An 18,546-nucleotide genomic window follows, 5' to 3' on the forward strand; every position below is an offset into this window, starting at 1 on the left:
TAAACACGCTATTGATTGTGATAATTGTGAAGTACTACTCCCAAAGTAATCTAAATAAAGACCAGTTTTCAATACTTAATATTGGAGTGATTTATTCAACAGTTTAGCGATTCGGACGTTAGCAGAAGGTTGCAAATAAGTGGAATTTCCCTAATTCGTTAAAGTACTGTTCGCTTTCAGTCGGCCATCCTCCAGTACCAATGGGGAAAATATGGCAGCGTCGAACTTGTATGCGTCCCATATCAATGTTTTACGTGAACCGTTCGGTATCTTCCTCCGGCCGGGATGGTTGAGGTGGAAAATTACGTAATTGTGATAGCTGCCAGTTAGGTATTCTAAGGCTATCCATCGAAAAGAGGTTGGCAACAGGCTTTCTGTAGCCAAGGTTATATCGGGGATCGATAATCAAAATCGCGGCCTTCTGTATGATGTGTCCGTTCCAGTGTGGAGAACGGTCAAACCGAGCCTAGCTGTCATGTCAAGGGCCAACCTTCCTTCGTTGTTGACATGTTTCCGAAGCTTCTTCCATTATTACTTCTTGATGTTCGTGATAGGCGCCTTATGCTGCTTTTAAAGCTTTTTCATGCCTCTGGCATACGCCTTGCACTTGTATATACGTACATACATAGCACGACTTTAATGTCGTTAAGGCAGAAGTATTCGAAAGTATAATCTAAGTTTACATAACTAGAGGGAAAATTGTACAAATTTTTTTTTGCATAGATGATCATTTAGAGAAACAATAAAAAATACGCTTAACATGTTTTTAGGACAATTGTACTGTCACTTTCATTAAATTTAGCACGAACTTTATAGTTCTTTGAAATGAACTTAAAAAGAAAGATTTTGCTCCGGAGCGTTTTTAGTGACTGTTCAATCTGCCCATCCATGCATTTTACCTTCGTATTTGTCTCAATATGCTGCTCAGCACTTTACGGTTGCTCCTCGGCGTGATTTATACAGATTTCTCATGAGTGTAATTCCATACATATATGAATAATTTTATGTTGACGCTATTTCCTTGTACATACTGGTGTATTCAATCCCAAAATTATATTTAGTTTTCTTGGGCTTTCGGGATTCTAAGGGCGGTTTTGTGAGGAAAACCTTATAATTTGTACGTATGTTGAACATAAGCTTCGTTCACAAAAAAGTTTTTATCGGACAGATAAATCATAAGCCTTAGATGAGGAAACGGCACTAAATATTGTTGTGTCTGAAGCTTCGGGATATCTGGGATTTGGGTCATAGGACACTAATTTTTAAAGAACAGTAAGGATTCTATTTCCATCTTAAGAAATAGCGTTGAACAAATCTCATTTCGTATGTTTTACGTTTATAGTGGGACTGTTGAGAAATGCAATTTGTATATTTTTTCGGGTTTCCTCGATTGCGACCTCTTGGTATTGAACGCCCTAGTACATATACATATATTTATGTATGTGGTATTTATTTTGCTTTCACTCCCACCCACGCATTCACTTTCGCTACTTTTTGTGTTACTACAAATTTTTTGTTTACTGTTAGCTGTCGTTCAACACATTTTCTTGAGTGATATGCTGCTTGCATTTGGCAGCCCCCATCTTGTTTCCTGCTGGTAATTGTGCAGCTTTTCATTTTGTCTATGAATTTGTTCCTTAAATTCAACAGAGACAAGTTGCTTGTCAGTTTGTGCATTTTCAATGTACTTTTTTTTTGTTGTATTTTCATATTATTGTTATGTCGTTGCTCATTACACTTATTTTCATGAAGACTAAATTTCTTAACAATTTACGTTTCCTTTTATTTCCTGTTCCTCTTTTTATACTCAGTTGAGCAGAGCTCACAGAGTATATTAACTTTGATTGGATAACGGTTGGTTGTACGGGGATAAAGGAATCGAGATAGATATAGATTTCCATATATCAAAATCATCAGTATCGAAAAAAAATTTGATTGAGCCATGTCCGTCCGTCCGTCTGTCCGTTAACACGATAACTTGAGTAATGGTAAATGGTATGTAGGTTCCTCGGTACTCATCTCAGATCGCTTTTTAAAATGAACGATATCGGACTATAACCACACCCACTTTTTCGACATCGAAAATTTCGAAAAACCGAAAACGTGCGATAATTCATTACCAAAGACGGATAAAGCGATGAAACTTGGTATATGAGTTGAACTTATGACGCAGAATAGAAAATTAGTAAAATTTTGTACAATGGGCGTGGCAACGCCCACTTTTAAAAGAAGGTAATTTAAAAGTTGTGCAAGCTGTGTTTTGGCAGTCGTTGAAGATATCATGATGAAATTTGGCAGGAACGTTATCCTATGTATGCTTAAAAGAATTAGCAAAATCGGAGAACGACCACGCCCACTTTAAAAAAAATTTTTTTTAAGTCAAATTTTAACAAAAAATTTAATTTCTTTACAATATATAAGTAAATTATGTCAACATTCGACTCCAATAATGATATAGTGCAATAAAATACAAAATAAACAAAAATTTCAAAATTGGCGTGGCTCCGCCCTTTTTCATTTAATTTGTGTAGAATACTTTTAATGCCATAAGTCGAACAAAAATTTACAAATCCTTGTGAAATTTGGTTGGGGCTTAGATTATAGGACGATAACTGTTTTCTGTGAAAAAGGACGAAATCGGTTGAAGCCACGCCCAGTTTTTATATACAGTCGACCGTCTGTCCTTCCGCCCGGCCGTTAACACGATAACTTGAGCAAAAATCGATATATCTTTACTAAATTCTGTTCACGTACTTATCTGAACTCACTTTTCGATATCGAAAGTTACGAAATATGAAAAAAATGCCATAATTCTATACCAAATAGGAAAAAAGGGATGAAACATGGTAATTGGATTGGTTTATTGACGCAAAATATAACTTTAGAAAAAAACTTTGTAAAATGGGTGTGACACCTACAATATTAGGTAGAAGAAAATGAAAAATTTCTGCAGGGTGAAATCAAAAGCCCTTGGAATCTTGGCAGGAATACTGTTCGTGGTATGACATATATAAATAAATAAGCGGTACCCGACAGAAGAAGTTCTGGGTCACCCTGGTCCACATTTTGGTCAATATCTCGAAAACGCCTTCACATATACAACTACCACCACTCCCTTTTAAAATACTCATTAACACCTTTCATTTGATACCCATATCGTACAAACAAATTCTAGAGTCAGCCCTGGTCCACCTTTATGGCGATATCCCGAAATTGCGTCCACCTACAGAACTATGGCCCACTCCCTTTCAAAATATTCTTTAATACCTTCCATTTGATACCCATGTCACACAAACACATTCCAGGGTTACCCTAGGTTCATTTTCCTAAATGGTGATTTTCCCTTATTTTGTCTCAATAGCTCTCAGCTGAGTATGTAATGTTCGGTTTCACCCGAACTTAGCCTTCCTTACTTGTTAAGCTGTAATTTTATGATTTTAAAAGATTTCAGAGGATGACCACATATAAGGAATACATTGTTGTCTGAACAAATTTTCAAGATCGGTCGTAAGATGGGATATATCCCACATAATTGATTGTTCAGATTTTATGAATTTTGAAATTTCAACATATTAGTATTTAGCTCCATTCATGAAAGGTATGAGGTGTTCGGCACAGCCGAAGATAGTCTCGTCCTTACTTGTTCAGCTAAACATATGAACATACTTAGATTGAATAAAGGATTTTTATTGTAAAGTAGTTGTACTTTGCTTATAGATTGATGTTTGATCCCTATGGCATATCAGCGGAAAATTCCACGATTTTTTTTGGATCGACATTGAACTTAAACACTCTTTTTTAGTTCTTCTCTATATTCTTATAGAATTGCTTGTAATCTAAAAAGAGAAAGGTAAAGTTCTGTTTAGTGGAATGCTATATAGTATTTGCTTAAATAAAGTATAAATGGTTGCTTATTAGAGCGTATCGTGAGACCAAGTTGAAAATGTTCTAGCCCCGAGATTAAAAATTTACCTTGCGGATATTTTAAAAATTAAAAAATTATATATTTTTAACCATAAAGATAGGTAGTTTCACTTTTTCTTCTTGGTCCCCATTGACTCTATTTGACATAAAATATATATTTCGTATTCCACTTTGAAACAGCGCTACCATATCCTTAGAAATAAACGCCCCAAAACGATATTTTTGCTTGCAACTCTTCTTGCCTGGATCTATGTATATTAATACGAAGCAGATGATATTTGAAATATTCATTAATGGTGTGAAGCACAGCATAGTTTTTTACTTAAGGCCTTTTTACACGAATCGAAATTTTGATAAACGTATTTTTGACGTTAAACAAGCTGCGTCGGGTAGATTTTTAACCCAGCGCCGGTCGAAAAACCTACACCAAAAGCATTTTACGGAAAATATCGGATCGTACATATTAGTTTTGATATTGCGGTTGGTCCGGATTTGACCCCATCACATCAGACATCATTTTCCCGATTTATCAAGGCTAGAGCAGGCATTTTGTCACTGGTGTAAGGAGTTAGCCGAATTTCACAGTGCTCTCTATGTACATATCTGTGGGTCCTAGGCGCAACATTGCATTGTATTTGAACAGAGTTTCCCTCTCTGGGCTGCCTCGAAATACAACGGTGGCCTTACCGTGGTAACCGATGCTACTGTGACGAAGCGACAAGCTAAAAGGAGTTATAAAAGTGCATCCAATTTAATCATAGATTTTAAAAGGAAAAATCGCTTAGATCTCAAGAAGTTTTATGGGCAGATGTTTTTTTAAAACTTGGAGATCTTTCACAGTCAGAATGAGGTTGTACGAACCAAAAAACCACTATCACTCTGCGATTCTGCAGGTTTACCGGTGTTAACTTGATAAGGCTGCACAGTATTAATACATTAAAAGAGTTAAAGGGAGTTTTACCAAATATCAATTGTTAATGATAATTTCGATAGCTCTTGCTTACCGAGTTTTTGTGCGAGTTTAAACTCCAGTGGAAGTTGACTAGAGCTAAACCCTTAGGTCGTTTAAAGACAGTTGAAAGAACGTAAAAGAGATTGAATGCGAACTAGTATTGGCTCCGAATGTTCTATGTAGAAGGGCACCCGTTCAGAACTGAACATTTTCCCTACAGGGTTGTTGTTTTTGTTGTAGTGCTTCGCCCCATCCAACATATGCAACCACTAACAAAATGTTACAACCAGGGCGTTTGTTCCACATTGAATTGAAAATATGGTTGGTGTCATGTGGAGATACGTTACACGCAGGAGTTACATTATGTACTTCGGGGTTGACCTGTTACAGTATCCAGTCTTCCAAGGGAGGTTGTTTTCTTATCGCAAGTTTAGGGTATTTGACTTCAAGAACGGGATTCGCTGGACAATTCCTTGCATAGGGAACCAAACCGCTTTGGTGGGTTTCTCTGAGGACCTTTTAATGCTCTTTTTTTCTGACGGCTGAGTTCTCAGGTGCCTTGTTTACTCATACTGCTTGCGGGGATGACTTCTTAAGTGCCTGGATCTCTTCATTCAGATTCCTGTTAGGATGCTCGCGTTTCTGAATATTTGGCACAAACGGTGCTCCCAGCGGGTTAAGGGGCTTAGAATATACCCGCGACAGGTATGCCTGTCGTAAGAGGTGACTAAAATACGAAATTGATTCAAGGGGTTGTGTAGCGCAACAATTTCCAGGTGCTGCCAGCGCAAAATATAACTTCTCCAACCCGATTTTCAACCTCACCTACCCGTGGCGAATCCTTTTACTTTAACGGCTTAGATTTTGTCGACCTGAAGTTCCTCATGGTTTTAGGGGGTGCGAGGGCGTTATGGCCTTGAAGGTTTCATGTGGCCATACTAAATCGTTCTCAACAAGGTCGTTCTGGTGCGTTAATGATACTTGTTACCGGAATATACTGGATCTGCATCCGGCAATGGATCATCAACACCGCTAACACTCCCCAAGGCCTGCGGGGAGTGTTCTTATCGCTACGACAACAACAGGCAGCAACGCTTTGTTCAGCATTTTATTTTTCTCCCTTATGGGGAATACTCTCGCCTCATTGTGGAAATGGTGTTCTGGGGACATGAGAAGACAGACCGTGGCAGTTCTGAGATCAATGTTTTGATAGGCCTGTAGTTTCTCTACAAGTGAGTAATCCTTAGGCCCTATTTGGTAAGCGTATCATGCAAGCGGCCGGTCAATTGCTTTGTAAGTGGTAATGAGTGTCTCTTCTCCTTTACACTAAGTGCTGCCGGCAAGATGTTTAAGACATTTTATAAGGCTCTGGGTTTTTGGTACAGCGGCTCGTCAAAATGAAGATCTTGATCGAACGTCACACCCAGTATTCGGTAGAGAGTCCCTACAAGGTAATTAGTTTGACTGCAGGTTTATGCATACATACAATATTATAATATACTTACCAGCAAACAACAATTTTTTTTGTACTTGAATTAGTCTTTGAATTTTTTTTTGCAATTTTTTTAGTACATACTATTATTCTAAATATATTGCTTTTTAGAGGAGGTGGTGTAAACATACATTAGTTCGGTGTATATAGATATTATATTTTGAACATTGAGACTATAAAATATTCAATTCAGTTTTGCAGGTTTATGATTGCATATGCAATAATAACTAATTCTTACACTAAAGTTTTCATAACTTATTGCATAAATATGCGACTTTCAATTTACAAGCGCTTACAGTTTTCAGCGCATTAGCCTTAAGTCACCCACAATTTAAATAAATATTGCTTCCTCATACCGTAGTTGGCTCATTAGTAGCCTTATATAGTTCATGTAAAATATTGCATTTTTATATGTAGATATGTAGGTCTTAAATTTACTGTTCTGCAAATAAAAAATATATACATGCACATAAAAAAAATCCGCCAAGTAGCAAACGTGTTGTGAAATTCGGAAAATTTTGATTGTAAAAAGATCCGTAAAAAATCATTGCTAGGTGGAGGTAGCGTCGCAGGTATTTATGAACAGAATTTAGGAAATTATTAAATAAATTAAAAATTGCTCGAAATTAACGTTTTCATACATTTAAAGCAATAAGGTTAATCCCCGCTTAAAATTCATTTATTAAAAGATTTGATTCATGTTCATATGTATTAGTTAAGGTATGATCTGAAAATAATTCCAAAATATTTCCGAAATAGTCATGCTAAAAATCCACCATTTGATTATATTCGGATACATCTGAACTGTTTTCAATTTAGGTACTATCTTATATAATTCCGAAGAAATTCCAACATTGTCCGTAAATACTAAAATACCTTGCGTAATAAACCCTACTAAATGATCGCAGGGAGCGGAGAAAAAATATGTGCAAAATATACGTCACAGCTGAAAATCAAAAATCACCAAGAAAACATATCGCACTGAGAAAGCCACTTTCTGTGTTGTAGTTTGTTACTCGCGAGAACCCGAATTGAGTTTTGAATTTAACCGCTGCAAAATATAAACCCTTGTAAAGCTCTGCCGATTTTTGCCATCAATTTCTTATCATTTGTGTTCTTTTTTTGTTTTGTGATTCCTTCGGCTGGCATGTATCTTGAAATATTGGGTAACTATACAATTTAAATATTAGGTAAATTACTTTTTACTGGTACTTGGTAATGAATACATCTTTTTTAATTCCTGATCAATTATTTCAAATATTTTCAATTACTTTCAATTCTTTGCAGTTATTCGCTAATATTGCGGGTTCGAACAACAAAAATTGTTATTCGCTAATATTTAAGAAATAGAGGAATTATGGTAAATGAGTTCTGATGATTTTAAGATGTAGAAATCAGAAAATTTATTATTTAAGAATTCACTAGCTCAACACTGGCTTATAATAATTTAATATTCAATTATTATGTTTGTCTAAACTCAAAACTCAAAAGAAAGAAAGAAACATTTACTGGCATATTGCGATGGGACCATTTCGAAAACCGTCACGAATTTATCATCAGGCAATTTCGTAATGTTATAAAAGGTTTCACCGAGATTCGAACCGCAAATCACACGGTGAAACTGCAGTTGCCTCAACAACTAGGCTATCCTGTTAAAGTTAAGGCAACTGCAGTTTCACCGTGTGATTCGTGGTTCGAATTTCGGCGAAACATTTGATAACATTACGAAATTGCCTGATGATAAATTCGTGGCGGTTTTCGAAATGGTCCCATCGCAATATGCCAGTAAATGTTTATTTCTTCCTTTTCAGTTTCTCTTAGAAAAACATAATAATTGAATATTCAATTATTATAAGCCAGTGTTGAGCTCATGAATTCTTAAATAATAAGAATAAATTGAACACACCATTAAACAAACAAATATAAATTAATCAGAAACTAATACTTTTGTTTAATACAATAATTACTTTAACCTCTAAAATTGTTTTCAAAATGGGATCTTTCACCTTACATTCACAGATACACACTAATGCCCTATAGTAAAAGTTGACTAGAGTTTAACCTTGCCACTTTGTTCGATAACATAAAATTTTTCTGGTTATCTCAGCTTAAGCGGCCGACGTGACACTAGTTTAACGCGCACTGAAAAACCGGGCATTAAAATTCTATTTGGTATGCGTTGTACATTTTAACTTATTATACTCAGATGAGCAGAGCTCACAGAGTATATTCACTTTGTTCGCATAACGGTAATCCGTAACGGCATAAACTAATCGAGATAGATATAGACTTCTATAAATCAAAATGATCTGGGTGAAAAAAGAAATTCATTTAGCCATGTCCGTCCGTCCGTCCGTCTGTCCGTCCGTCTGTAAACACGATAACTTGAGTAAATTTTGGGCGCTCATTTCAGATCGCTATTTAAAATGAACGAAATCGGACTACAACCACGCCCACTTTTTCGATATGGAAAAAGTGTGATAATTCATTACGAAAGACGGATAAATCGATGAAACTTGGTAGGTGCGTTGACCTTATGATGCAAAATAGAAAATTAGAAAATTTTGGACAATGGGCGTAGCACCGCCCACTTTTAAAAGAAGGTAATTTAAAAGTTTTGCAAGCTGTAATTTGGCAGTAGTTGAAGATATCATGATGAAATTTGGTAGGCACGTTACTCCTATTATTATATGTGTGCTAAATAAAAATTAGCGAAAGCGGATGACGAACACGCCCACTATTAAAAAAAAATTTTTTTCAAAGTAAAATTTTAGCAAAAAATTTAATATCTTTACAGTATAAAAGTAAATTATGTCAACATTCGACTCCAGTAATGATATGGTGCAACGAAATACAAAGATAATTCGTCTAGAATACTTTTAATGCCATAAGTCGAACAAAAATTTACCAATCCTTGTGAAATTTGTTTGGGACATGGATTTTATGACGATAACTGTTTTCTGTGAAAATGGGCGAAATCGGTTGAAGCCACGCCCAGTTTTTATACACAGTCGATCGTCTGTCTTTCCGCTCTTCCGTTAACACGATAACTTGAGCAAAAACCGATATATCTTTACTAAACTTAGTTCATGTACTTATCTGAAGTCGCTTTATCTTGGTATAAAATATGGCCGAAATCCGACTATGACCACGCCCACTTTTCCGATATCGAAAATTACGAAAAATGAAAAAAAATGCCATAATTCTGTACCAAATATGAAAAAAGAGATGAAACATGGTAATTGGATTGGTTTATTGACGCAAAATATAACTTTAGAAAAAACTTTGTAAAATGGGTGTGACACCTACCATATTAAGTAGAAGAAAATGAAAAAGTTCTGCAGGGCGAAATCAAAAGCCCTTGGAATCTTGGCAGGAATACTGTTCGTGGTATGACATATATAAATAAATTAGCGGTACCCGACAGAAGAAGTTCTGGGTCACCCTGGTCCACATTTTGGTCGATATCTCGAAAACGCCTTCACATATACAACTAAGGGCTACTCCCTTTTAAAACCCTCATTAATACCTTTAATTTGATACCCATATCGTAGAATCACATTCTAGAGTCACCCCTGGTCCACCCTTATTGCGATATCTCGAAAAGGCGTCCGTCCACCTATAGAACTAAGGCCCACTACGTTTTAAATAATCAATAACACCTTTCATTTGATACACATGTCATACAAACACATTCCAGGGTTACCCTAGGTTCATTTTTCTAAATGGTGATTTTCTCTTATTTTGTCTCCAAAGCTCTCAGCTGAGTATGTAATGTTCGGTTACACTCGAACTTAGCCTTCCTTACTTGTTTTTTATTTAACTCTATTTGACCACACACTACTGCTATGAGTAATTGCCTATTGATGTTTTTTTTGTCGCAAATGCAAATGTATATTGATTGTAAATTGAGATGTCATATAAAAATGTAATAGACGCTCGACTTAAACTGCCGCAGTACCGAGGGATGCCAAACTTAGCTTTTTTTTTAGTAAAATGCAACCTCAAGTGGATGAAAGGCCCTTTAAAAAATTTATCTCATAATGTTTGTGCGACTCTTGGACTTTAAAGAGGTGATGATGGCAACTTTCGCACTATTTCACAGTGATCATTGAATTCTTGCTTGATATTACTCTTTCTAGGACTGTGCCCAAGAAAATAAATTTCACGAAACCTCTTTATTTGGTAACTTGGCAATCATCTCAACGTGATCTATCGTGGTACCATGAGTCCCTAAGTCATTGGATCACCAAAAATTAATACTGATTGCCCTCTCCCATACGCAAAGAGAGCAAATTTTTGTTATGGAATGCAGACCCCAGCTCTAAGCACATTTCATTTTACAGAAATCATACCTAATGTGAAAAAAGAGCTTTTAGACGACCTTTCTCAAATTTATCATATGGCGCTTTGACTTAGAAAGAAGCGATGGCTCTGACAATGCAATTCTTGGTTTTTATTATATTTCCTCGGCCTGTGGTAATGTTCAGCATTTACGAAACAGATTTATTTTCCGTTTTATGTTGTAATGTTCTTGCTGTTTACCGATGAATAAATTTTTTTCTTACACAAATTTGAAAAACAATTGTTTTTGTTTTATCGGCCTATTGATAAATGATTCAAGGTTCGATTCGAGCTCAAGGCCAGAACAATAAGTTTTTTTATCATTAGAAAAAAAAATTATTGGTCTGGCCTTGAGCTCGATTCGAACCTTGAATAAAATTTGAAAAATATGAAATAATTGGTGTAATGGAAAAAGAATTGAAAATGAGTGTATTGAATATCAAATACCTATAAAATGCACTTCTACTTGACAGTTGGTGTTTGAAATTACCGAGTTTTTATGGGAATGGTAATTGTACTTGATTTCACCAGCTCTGGAGATAATATATGGTAAAAGAGAATTTTGTTCCTTATGCGATTATACCTCGCCCAAACACTGCCTGAACAAAATTTAAATTTTTCATGTGGAAAATTGTTTGTCATTGAGAACTCACAGTGACTATCCTAACTATTTTCAGTTAACTTGAGCTGTTTACTTCTCAACGTATTTAACGTACTTCTACTTACATAGGCATAGTGTAATCTCTTTTATCATGATTCGTAATTTTTCCATATGCATACTACATATGTATATACATATCCTACGTTTTATCTACTATTTACATACTTTTTTAGCTAAGTATTTATCTACTAAAGGATTGTCAGTGTACAAGTATCAGGTATTGAACATTGAAGAAGATCAGAGTTGTTAAGGAATGCATTCCATTTAGAATAATTATTTCTTTGATTGCAGCCCCAGGCGATTGCAATACCTTTTTGTTAGTCCGGAATAACGAATAAAAAATTTTAGTCATTATACCTTATTGCATTTCGGACTAATTACTCCTTTTTTCATCTTGTTTTTATTTCATGGGTTGCCTTCATTGGGCTGCAATACTCGGAGGAATGCATTCCGCAATCCTTTGCATTCTTTTTGCTTGCCAATATTATTATTCACTTGCGAAATGCTTTTGTTCAGGGTTCGTATTAGCACACTCATATGCAGCACATTTGTGTATTTTTCACTCAGGCACATGAGCTGTGTGGAATCAGAATACATTTTTAGCACGCAGCTCATGTGCGTGCTGACTAAAGTATATTCACATGTGTGTGCTTTGTATATAAAATATTTATGCGCATACTCTTGCGCTGTGTACATAAAAAAAAATGTGAGTCGTGTCAGCAAAGTTTTAAGAATCATGCCCACACAATTTTACCTGTCATTCGGACTCAATAACAAATATCAAATTTTCTTTCAATATTCGTATAAAAATAATCCATTTGTAAAATGCCATTGATTATAGGTACATATGAATTTTTGCAATTTGTTTGGATGTACATATGTATGTAGGACTTCAGATAGAAGAAGGGGAAACGCGTGAAATTTTCGAGTGGTCCGCTTAATCAAATATTGTTAGGACTTCCATTGTGAGTTCAGCTTCGTTTCACATTGGAACATTTGCAGTGGTGGTATTATTGTTGGACGCAGGAGCAAAAATCTCAAATCTCTGCCCTTTTCTTTGACTGGACTTAGACTCCCTCCTATATGGCTTTGATATTCTTAAATAAACGAATTTACTACTTTTCCTAGGAATGCCCTTCTATAGGTAATTTGGTCAATTAGAAAGGAGTAAGAGTGTTTCTTTATAATGAATACGGATGAAACGTGGGAGACACGATTTTCATTCTTTGCAATCCTGAAGGAATAGTGTACTCGCTGAACAGGTTTAGCGTTTAAAAGATCAAATTAATAATTAAAGGCGAAATCGGTTTAAAAACAGAATAGTTACGAACGGTTTATTCTGCTGTAGTTTGTCCGGCTGACGACCAATGAATAATTCCAAATTAAATTCGTCCAAAATATCTGCAGTAGAAAAAATATGACAGTACATTGACACGAAATTCAAATAAAGGGAGTAAGTTCTTACGATCTATAAAATATTTCAAAGTATAAATACATTTGACAAAGTATCTCATCAGCAACAAATAGAATTTGCGGTTATGCAACTAATCGGTTTAAGCAACTCCCAAATACGTCCAAGCCACGTTTTCATAATATTTGGAGGCTCTGAGGATGTTAATTGTTCTAAACGCATGCCCCTTTGATTTCAGAGCTTGCCCATGTGCACGTCTATAATAGGAATCTGCACTTTTTTCTAATAATCTGCACACACGCGAGCATGCGCATAAATATTTTGAATCAAAGACCACACTCATGCGCATGCGCCTTATTTCATATGGCACAGCTCGTGTGTATGAGTATTGCATTCAGTGATCATTTGTTTCCACACGCCTGTGTGCTGTGCATGTGTGTGCAAATCAGGCATGCTTAACCAACGAAACAATATCATTTCGTTACGATAATCAACGTTATTAAACGAAACGAAGTCATTTCGTTTCGTTTATTAACGTTAAGATCGTCAAATTAACGAAATGATTTCGTTTCGTTTTCTGCCATATCAAAACGAAATCAAATCGTTTATGTTGATTATTAATTTCAAACTATGCTGGCAAAGCTGATTGATGGCGGAGTCATTAAAGGTGAAAGCATTATCCAAGCTGATTGCAACTTTTCTCATGAATTTTGACAGTACGAACATTTCTCAGAGTATTTTTGACATTACCACCAACGAATTACACAAACAAATTACATAGAGTTTGTGTGTGTATGTGCGCTCGTTGTTGCCACCTTACGGCTTCACCATGGCTATAGCATTGCCAGCATAATTCAAACATAAAGTATCACGTTTTCGTTAACGTTTTTAACGTTAACGAAAGCTTTTCGTTTCGGTTAAAAACGAGATACAATTTATCTTGATAATTTCTTTATCGATAATATTTCGAAGTGTTTCAACGGAAACGGTGGAAATTTTTTGATAAACGATTAGCTTAACGTTAAGGTGCATCCCTGGTGCAAATACGAACCCTGATTTTGTTATTTCATAAGAGGAATGCTTTACAACTTAATTAATCCACATGAGGAATACAAAAGGAATAATTAGTCTGGACTAACAAAAAGGGATAATCTAAAGAAACGTAGCCTTTATTTCAAAAAAAACGAATAACGGATGCAATCCAAAAGTGTTAGTCCAGGATTGGGAATGCATAGATTGCATTCCGGGGTGATTGCATTCCTTAACAACTCTGAATAGGATTCAATGATATTTGGGATTTATTCACTAAAATTTAAAACTTAACACTATTCGTACTAAATACAAAGTATTTTAGGTATTTTTACCCTCGATGGGCAATTGACTACTTTTTGGAGTTTAGTTAATGATTTTAGAATGCTTATACTAATTAAAAGAATTTTTTGTTCTTCAGTACAGTGTATAATATGTAAGGTTCTGTTAATATCTAGTTCGAATTTTTATGCCTCATCATTATCATTTTCATCATCGTTCAGTTCTTCGATGGGTTTCGTAATTTCAATTTCGATAATATCTTCAACTTCTCCCGATGTCGGTGGGCTATTGTTATCGCTTGGGGTAGCACTTAGCGACAGCTTTGTTTCGGTAGTCACCTCCATTGATTTCCAATTTCCTGTACCACTCGCTCGACCTATTGGCATACGTTCCTTCAAAGAAATGCCATACTGACACTCACCTTTTTCGATAGCACTTAAACTACTTGCAGGTGCGATGCGATGAGGAAAACGGGGCGATCCGCGCACACGCTCGCGCAGTGTGGGTTGAGTTTGCAAGAATGATGGTCGCCTATTAGACGGCAGTTGAAAGTTAACTTTAGTCTCGTGAACTTTAGTATAACGAGGCACACCAATGCGCTCCAGCTCAGTATCATCTAGTGGCAGTATCAAACCCATATGTGTAGGTTCCTCAGCGGTTTCAGCAGATATTGTTGGAATTTGTAAAAAAATTGGATCTGGCGTTGCAACATCCAAATGTGTGCCACTTTTTGCGAATGATAAACGTTTTAAGGGCTTCCAAGTTCCATTCGTTTCGTTAGCGCATTCATCATTACTTATGGTCTGATTAAAGAGAACATTGCACGAGGCAGCCTGTGTGGTGGGAACATGACGTGTAAATAGTCCCATATGTGATTTGAATGCAGCACGCAAACTTTTCTGCTCGCCCAAACTATAGCTAGAGCCCTTATTACTAGAGGTGGTCCTTGAAAATATGCCACGTATACGATTGATTAGACCCATTTTATTTTCGGTCGCTTGCCGATGTGCGATGCGTAGGTTATAAAGATCTTGTTCGGCTAAACAGGGTGCGGCACTTTTTCGCTCTTCCAGCTGAGGCTGTGATGCAAAAGCAATAGAGCGACGCATTGAAAGTTGCATATATTCAGCGGAAGGCCAACTAGCACGTGGTATAACTGGTGGCAATACGGATAATAAGAGATTTGGAAGTATTCCTGATATACTGGGTGCGCGTGATTTGTTGTTACTTGGTGGTAATGCGGGAAATATTGGAGAGAATATCGACTGAGATTGTTGCATAAAGATAGATGTATCACTTGTAGCAGTTAGCTCGGGCTATTCAAAGGAAAAAAACGAAAACATTTTGAGGGGAAAATGATGAAAGAATAAAATTTATACATAGAAGAGGTGTGGGCAGTTATCAAATTTTATTAACTATATTTGGAAAATCCATTTTTGTTTTGTGAGTTACGTTAGGCATAAAATATTCATTAAACTCACCCGCTGTAGCCCGCCTATTAACGACGACAAAGATGTAGTCGCTGAAGTTGTACCCGTTTCTAGCATGCGCTCCAGTTTTCGTATCTCTTGATCTAGTTTTGCTATCTCTCTTTTGTAAACGCGATTTTGCACTTCCACGCGATATTGTAGCTCCCGTTTATCGTCGATAACAAAGCGGCGTGTATTGTATTCCATCCTTAAGCCCATGCTATGAATAACAGGATCGACAATAACATCTAAGCGCGTGTAAGGGAGAGTGAGATCCAGAGAGATAGAGTTAAAATGGCGATAATAGAAGGTGGGAGATCATGAACCAACTATACAGACAATGTATTAAAAATGAGATAGCGCATACTTTTTCTAGCCGTGACGTCATGCTTTTGACGAAATATTTCATATCTTATACAGTGTTCAGCCTTTATTTCGGTCAAAGAAACTTTTCGCGGCAGAAATATATCGCAGCGCTTGCCAAAATTCTGCGAGAGGTTACTGCGTTTTAGAAAGGTTTTCCAAAGTATCCCGGCAATTGAGCGGGTGACCTTTGGTAAGTTATGCCAGCACACTAACTCTTCACCAAGGGGAACGAATGCTTTTCAAAGAGGAATTAAAAGTATGCTCCCAGTCTGATTCGTTTAACAACGAAAAACGAGAACAGCATAAAAATCTAAAAATTTCAAAAGCTCAATGTCGGTGAACTTTTTTTCAAATTTAGTTACAAATACACCAACTCCGGAAAGCTGCACGCTCTGTACTCGTTTGCTTATGGTGGGAGATATTGTTAGCGCTTTTGCTTGCAATTTCGAAATCGCTAAACAATTTTACGATATTTAAGCACACATATGTACATACATAAATACATCTATAAGTAAATCTTTTCTATTCAATACTTACTTCGTCCCCAAATATCGTTTAGTTTTGGTATAAACGATAAACACAATGTTGCCGTCGTTGATGCCAATATAAGTGATGTTATTGTTATGAACGCTAGTGTAACTCTTTCTGAAATCAAATTAGCCAAAACTACAACAATAGCACTTGTTATAACAACAAGATAAACAGACACTCCAATATATTGTGAATCATTAAGTGCTGGTATGGTGACGTGACGTGTTTCCCATGCCATATAAACACCAACAACAAGTAAGAGTCCTTTGTACGCATACAAAACACCCAGCCAACTTTGTGTGTGTTGCGAGCGACATACTTCCACCTGTTGGAGATTTTGGATTGTAAACGAATTAGAAAGAATGAATAGAAATTGTATTTACATATTTGTTGATATTGGCTTAGCCTCTTTGTTGGTTACTCTTGACATAAATGAATTAATTAAAATAGCTTTGTATAATGCTGGTTCTTTGTAAGAGATACAAGATTGGATATACAAGATCCCTGCATTCAGTTGTTGTTGGGTTCTTTCAGATAAGGTTAAGTATCAGGGGATTGTATTGAACAGAAAACTGTCCTGGAAAACAAATGTTGAGGATCAGGCTAGGAAGGCCTCGGTTACCTGGCACTGCTGCATGGAGTATCGCATTTAACAATGCGAGTATTGCTAAAATGTTAGTGTCAGTATAGCGAACAACGACTTCCTTGACCCTGAATGCCATGCTGAACATACCTCCGGTGGACCGGACCGGCCTGGTCACCGATCAGGCTTCGTGACATGTACTACATGCTTTCTCATCTAGGGTATTGCAGCATTCTTAACACCCTTAACTTCATCCCAGACAAGAAGGACTTTTTGATGCCAACAACTGCTTACACAGCTTTAGAACAGCAACCCCTTTGAGAGAGGTCGGGTTAGTATGATCTGATCGGTCACTATAGACCTCATACAGACCGAATGTGTGCATAGAGTTACAAGTATTTGTTTGATGACCAAACGCAGGAACCCCAGTCTGGTGCCAGGACTAATGTTATAGAATAACTCCACTCTCTTGGAAAATACTAGAAGTTTTTTTAGGACCTAGCTTGATTGATGCCCTAAGATATGGCAACTCTGCCGCCCCTAAAAGCTGAAGTCTTGACCAGGTGAGCGCAGTACACGAACACAGAACGTGCTCAACCGTTTCATCCAGCAGCCGTGAGCCTGAAATATTGTATCTTCAAAGATATGAGCCACTTTGTGAGTCTAATGTCGCTTGATAGATAATACGCAACTCCTATCTCCTTCTGATTTCTCCCAAGCGGATTGGGACGTCTACTGTCGATTCAGCAAGTGCTGTTCTCTCCTTTGCCAACTCGTCGTCCTTTTCGGTACTTTCTATCCCTTTATGACCGGGAGCCCACTATAGGGTGTATGGCCCGGCCTGAGCGAAATTTTTCTAAATCTGCTTTGCGTTTCAGGACATTTCTTGATGAAGTACTGTGTGAGTTTATTGTCTTAATTACCGTTTGACTATCAATATATAATTTGACGGGAGTGCAGCTTAAGCACGCTTCAAAAAGAATTTCTGCTGCCTTCTTCACGGCTACAATTTTCGCCTGAAAGGTACTTTAGTGATCTGACAGCCGTAGGATCTACTTATTTCTGGATAGTCACAGACCAGACCCCTTTCGTTAATTTGGAACCCGCGGTACATACGTGTATACTATGTTCTGCCATTTCTGCACCTTAGCGCCAACCCTCCGGCTCAACTGAGGCTTAAGATCTCTTTCGAAGCTCAGGCATGGGCTCATATGCCGTTTGCCTGATATTAGATGGCGCTATACTGCTATGGCCATACGGCCTGCACTCAAACTGCCTCGAGGCCTTAAGCCTTGTTGCAGTGGCTAATGCGATTTTTTTGGCCATAATACATCATTCGTGCTTGACTTAATGTACACATCTATTCATCTCTCTACGGTTTTGAGCAGAAAAGATATTCAACTAATAGGCCTGTAACCACTTAGGTGCAGAACTAGTTCTTCCCGCTTTCCGTATGAAGACTACTCGAACCGTTCTCCAAGATTGCTAAACGAGGTTGAGTT

The 18,546-nt window shown here is 36.9% G+C and overlaps 1 protein-coding gene across 2 annotated transcripts in view; it reads right to left on the reverse strand.

Annotated features, from left to right (window-relative positions):
- Positions 1–13,827: 13,827 nt before the first annotated feature.
- GABA-B-R3 (gamma-aminobutyric acid type B receptor subunit 3) overlaps positions 13,828–18,546 on the reverse strand; it is a 70,465-nt gene continuing 65,746 nt past the window's right edge. For both annotated transcript variants that reach the window (XM_067769816.1, XM_067769815.1), the window contains 3 exons: positions 16,468–16,786; positions 15,577–15,812; positions 13,828–15,411 (listed from right to left, as the gene is read on the reverse strand). In XM_067769816.1, coding sequence (XP_067625917.1) covers positions 14,281–15,411; positions 15,577–15,812; positions 16,468–16,786 — 1,686 coding nt within the window. In that variant the 3' untranslated portion in view covers positions 13,828–14,280. The remainder of the gene's footprint in view (positions 15,412–15,576; positions 15,813–16,467; positions 16,787–18,546) is intronic.

The sequence above is a fragment of the Eurosta solidaginis genome, chromosome 2 (genome assembly GCF_040869045.1).
Source record: "Eurosta solidaginis isolate ZX-2024a chromosome 2, ASM4086904v1, whole genome shotgun sequence".
Classification (NCBI taxonomy): Eukaryota; Metazoa; Arthropoda; class Insecta; order Diptera; family Tephritidae; genus Eurosta; species Eurosta solidaginis.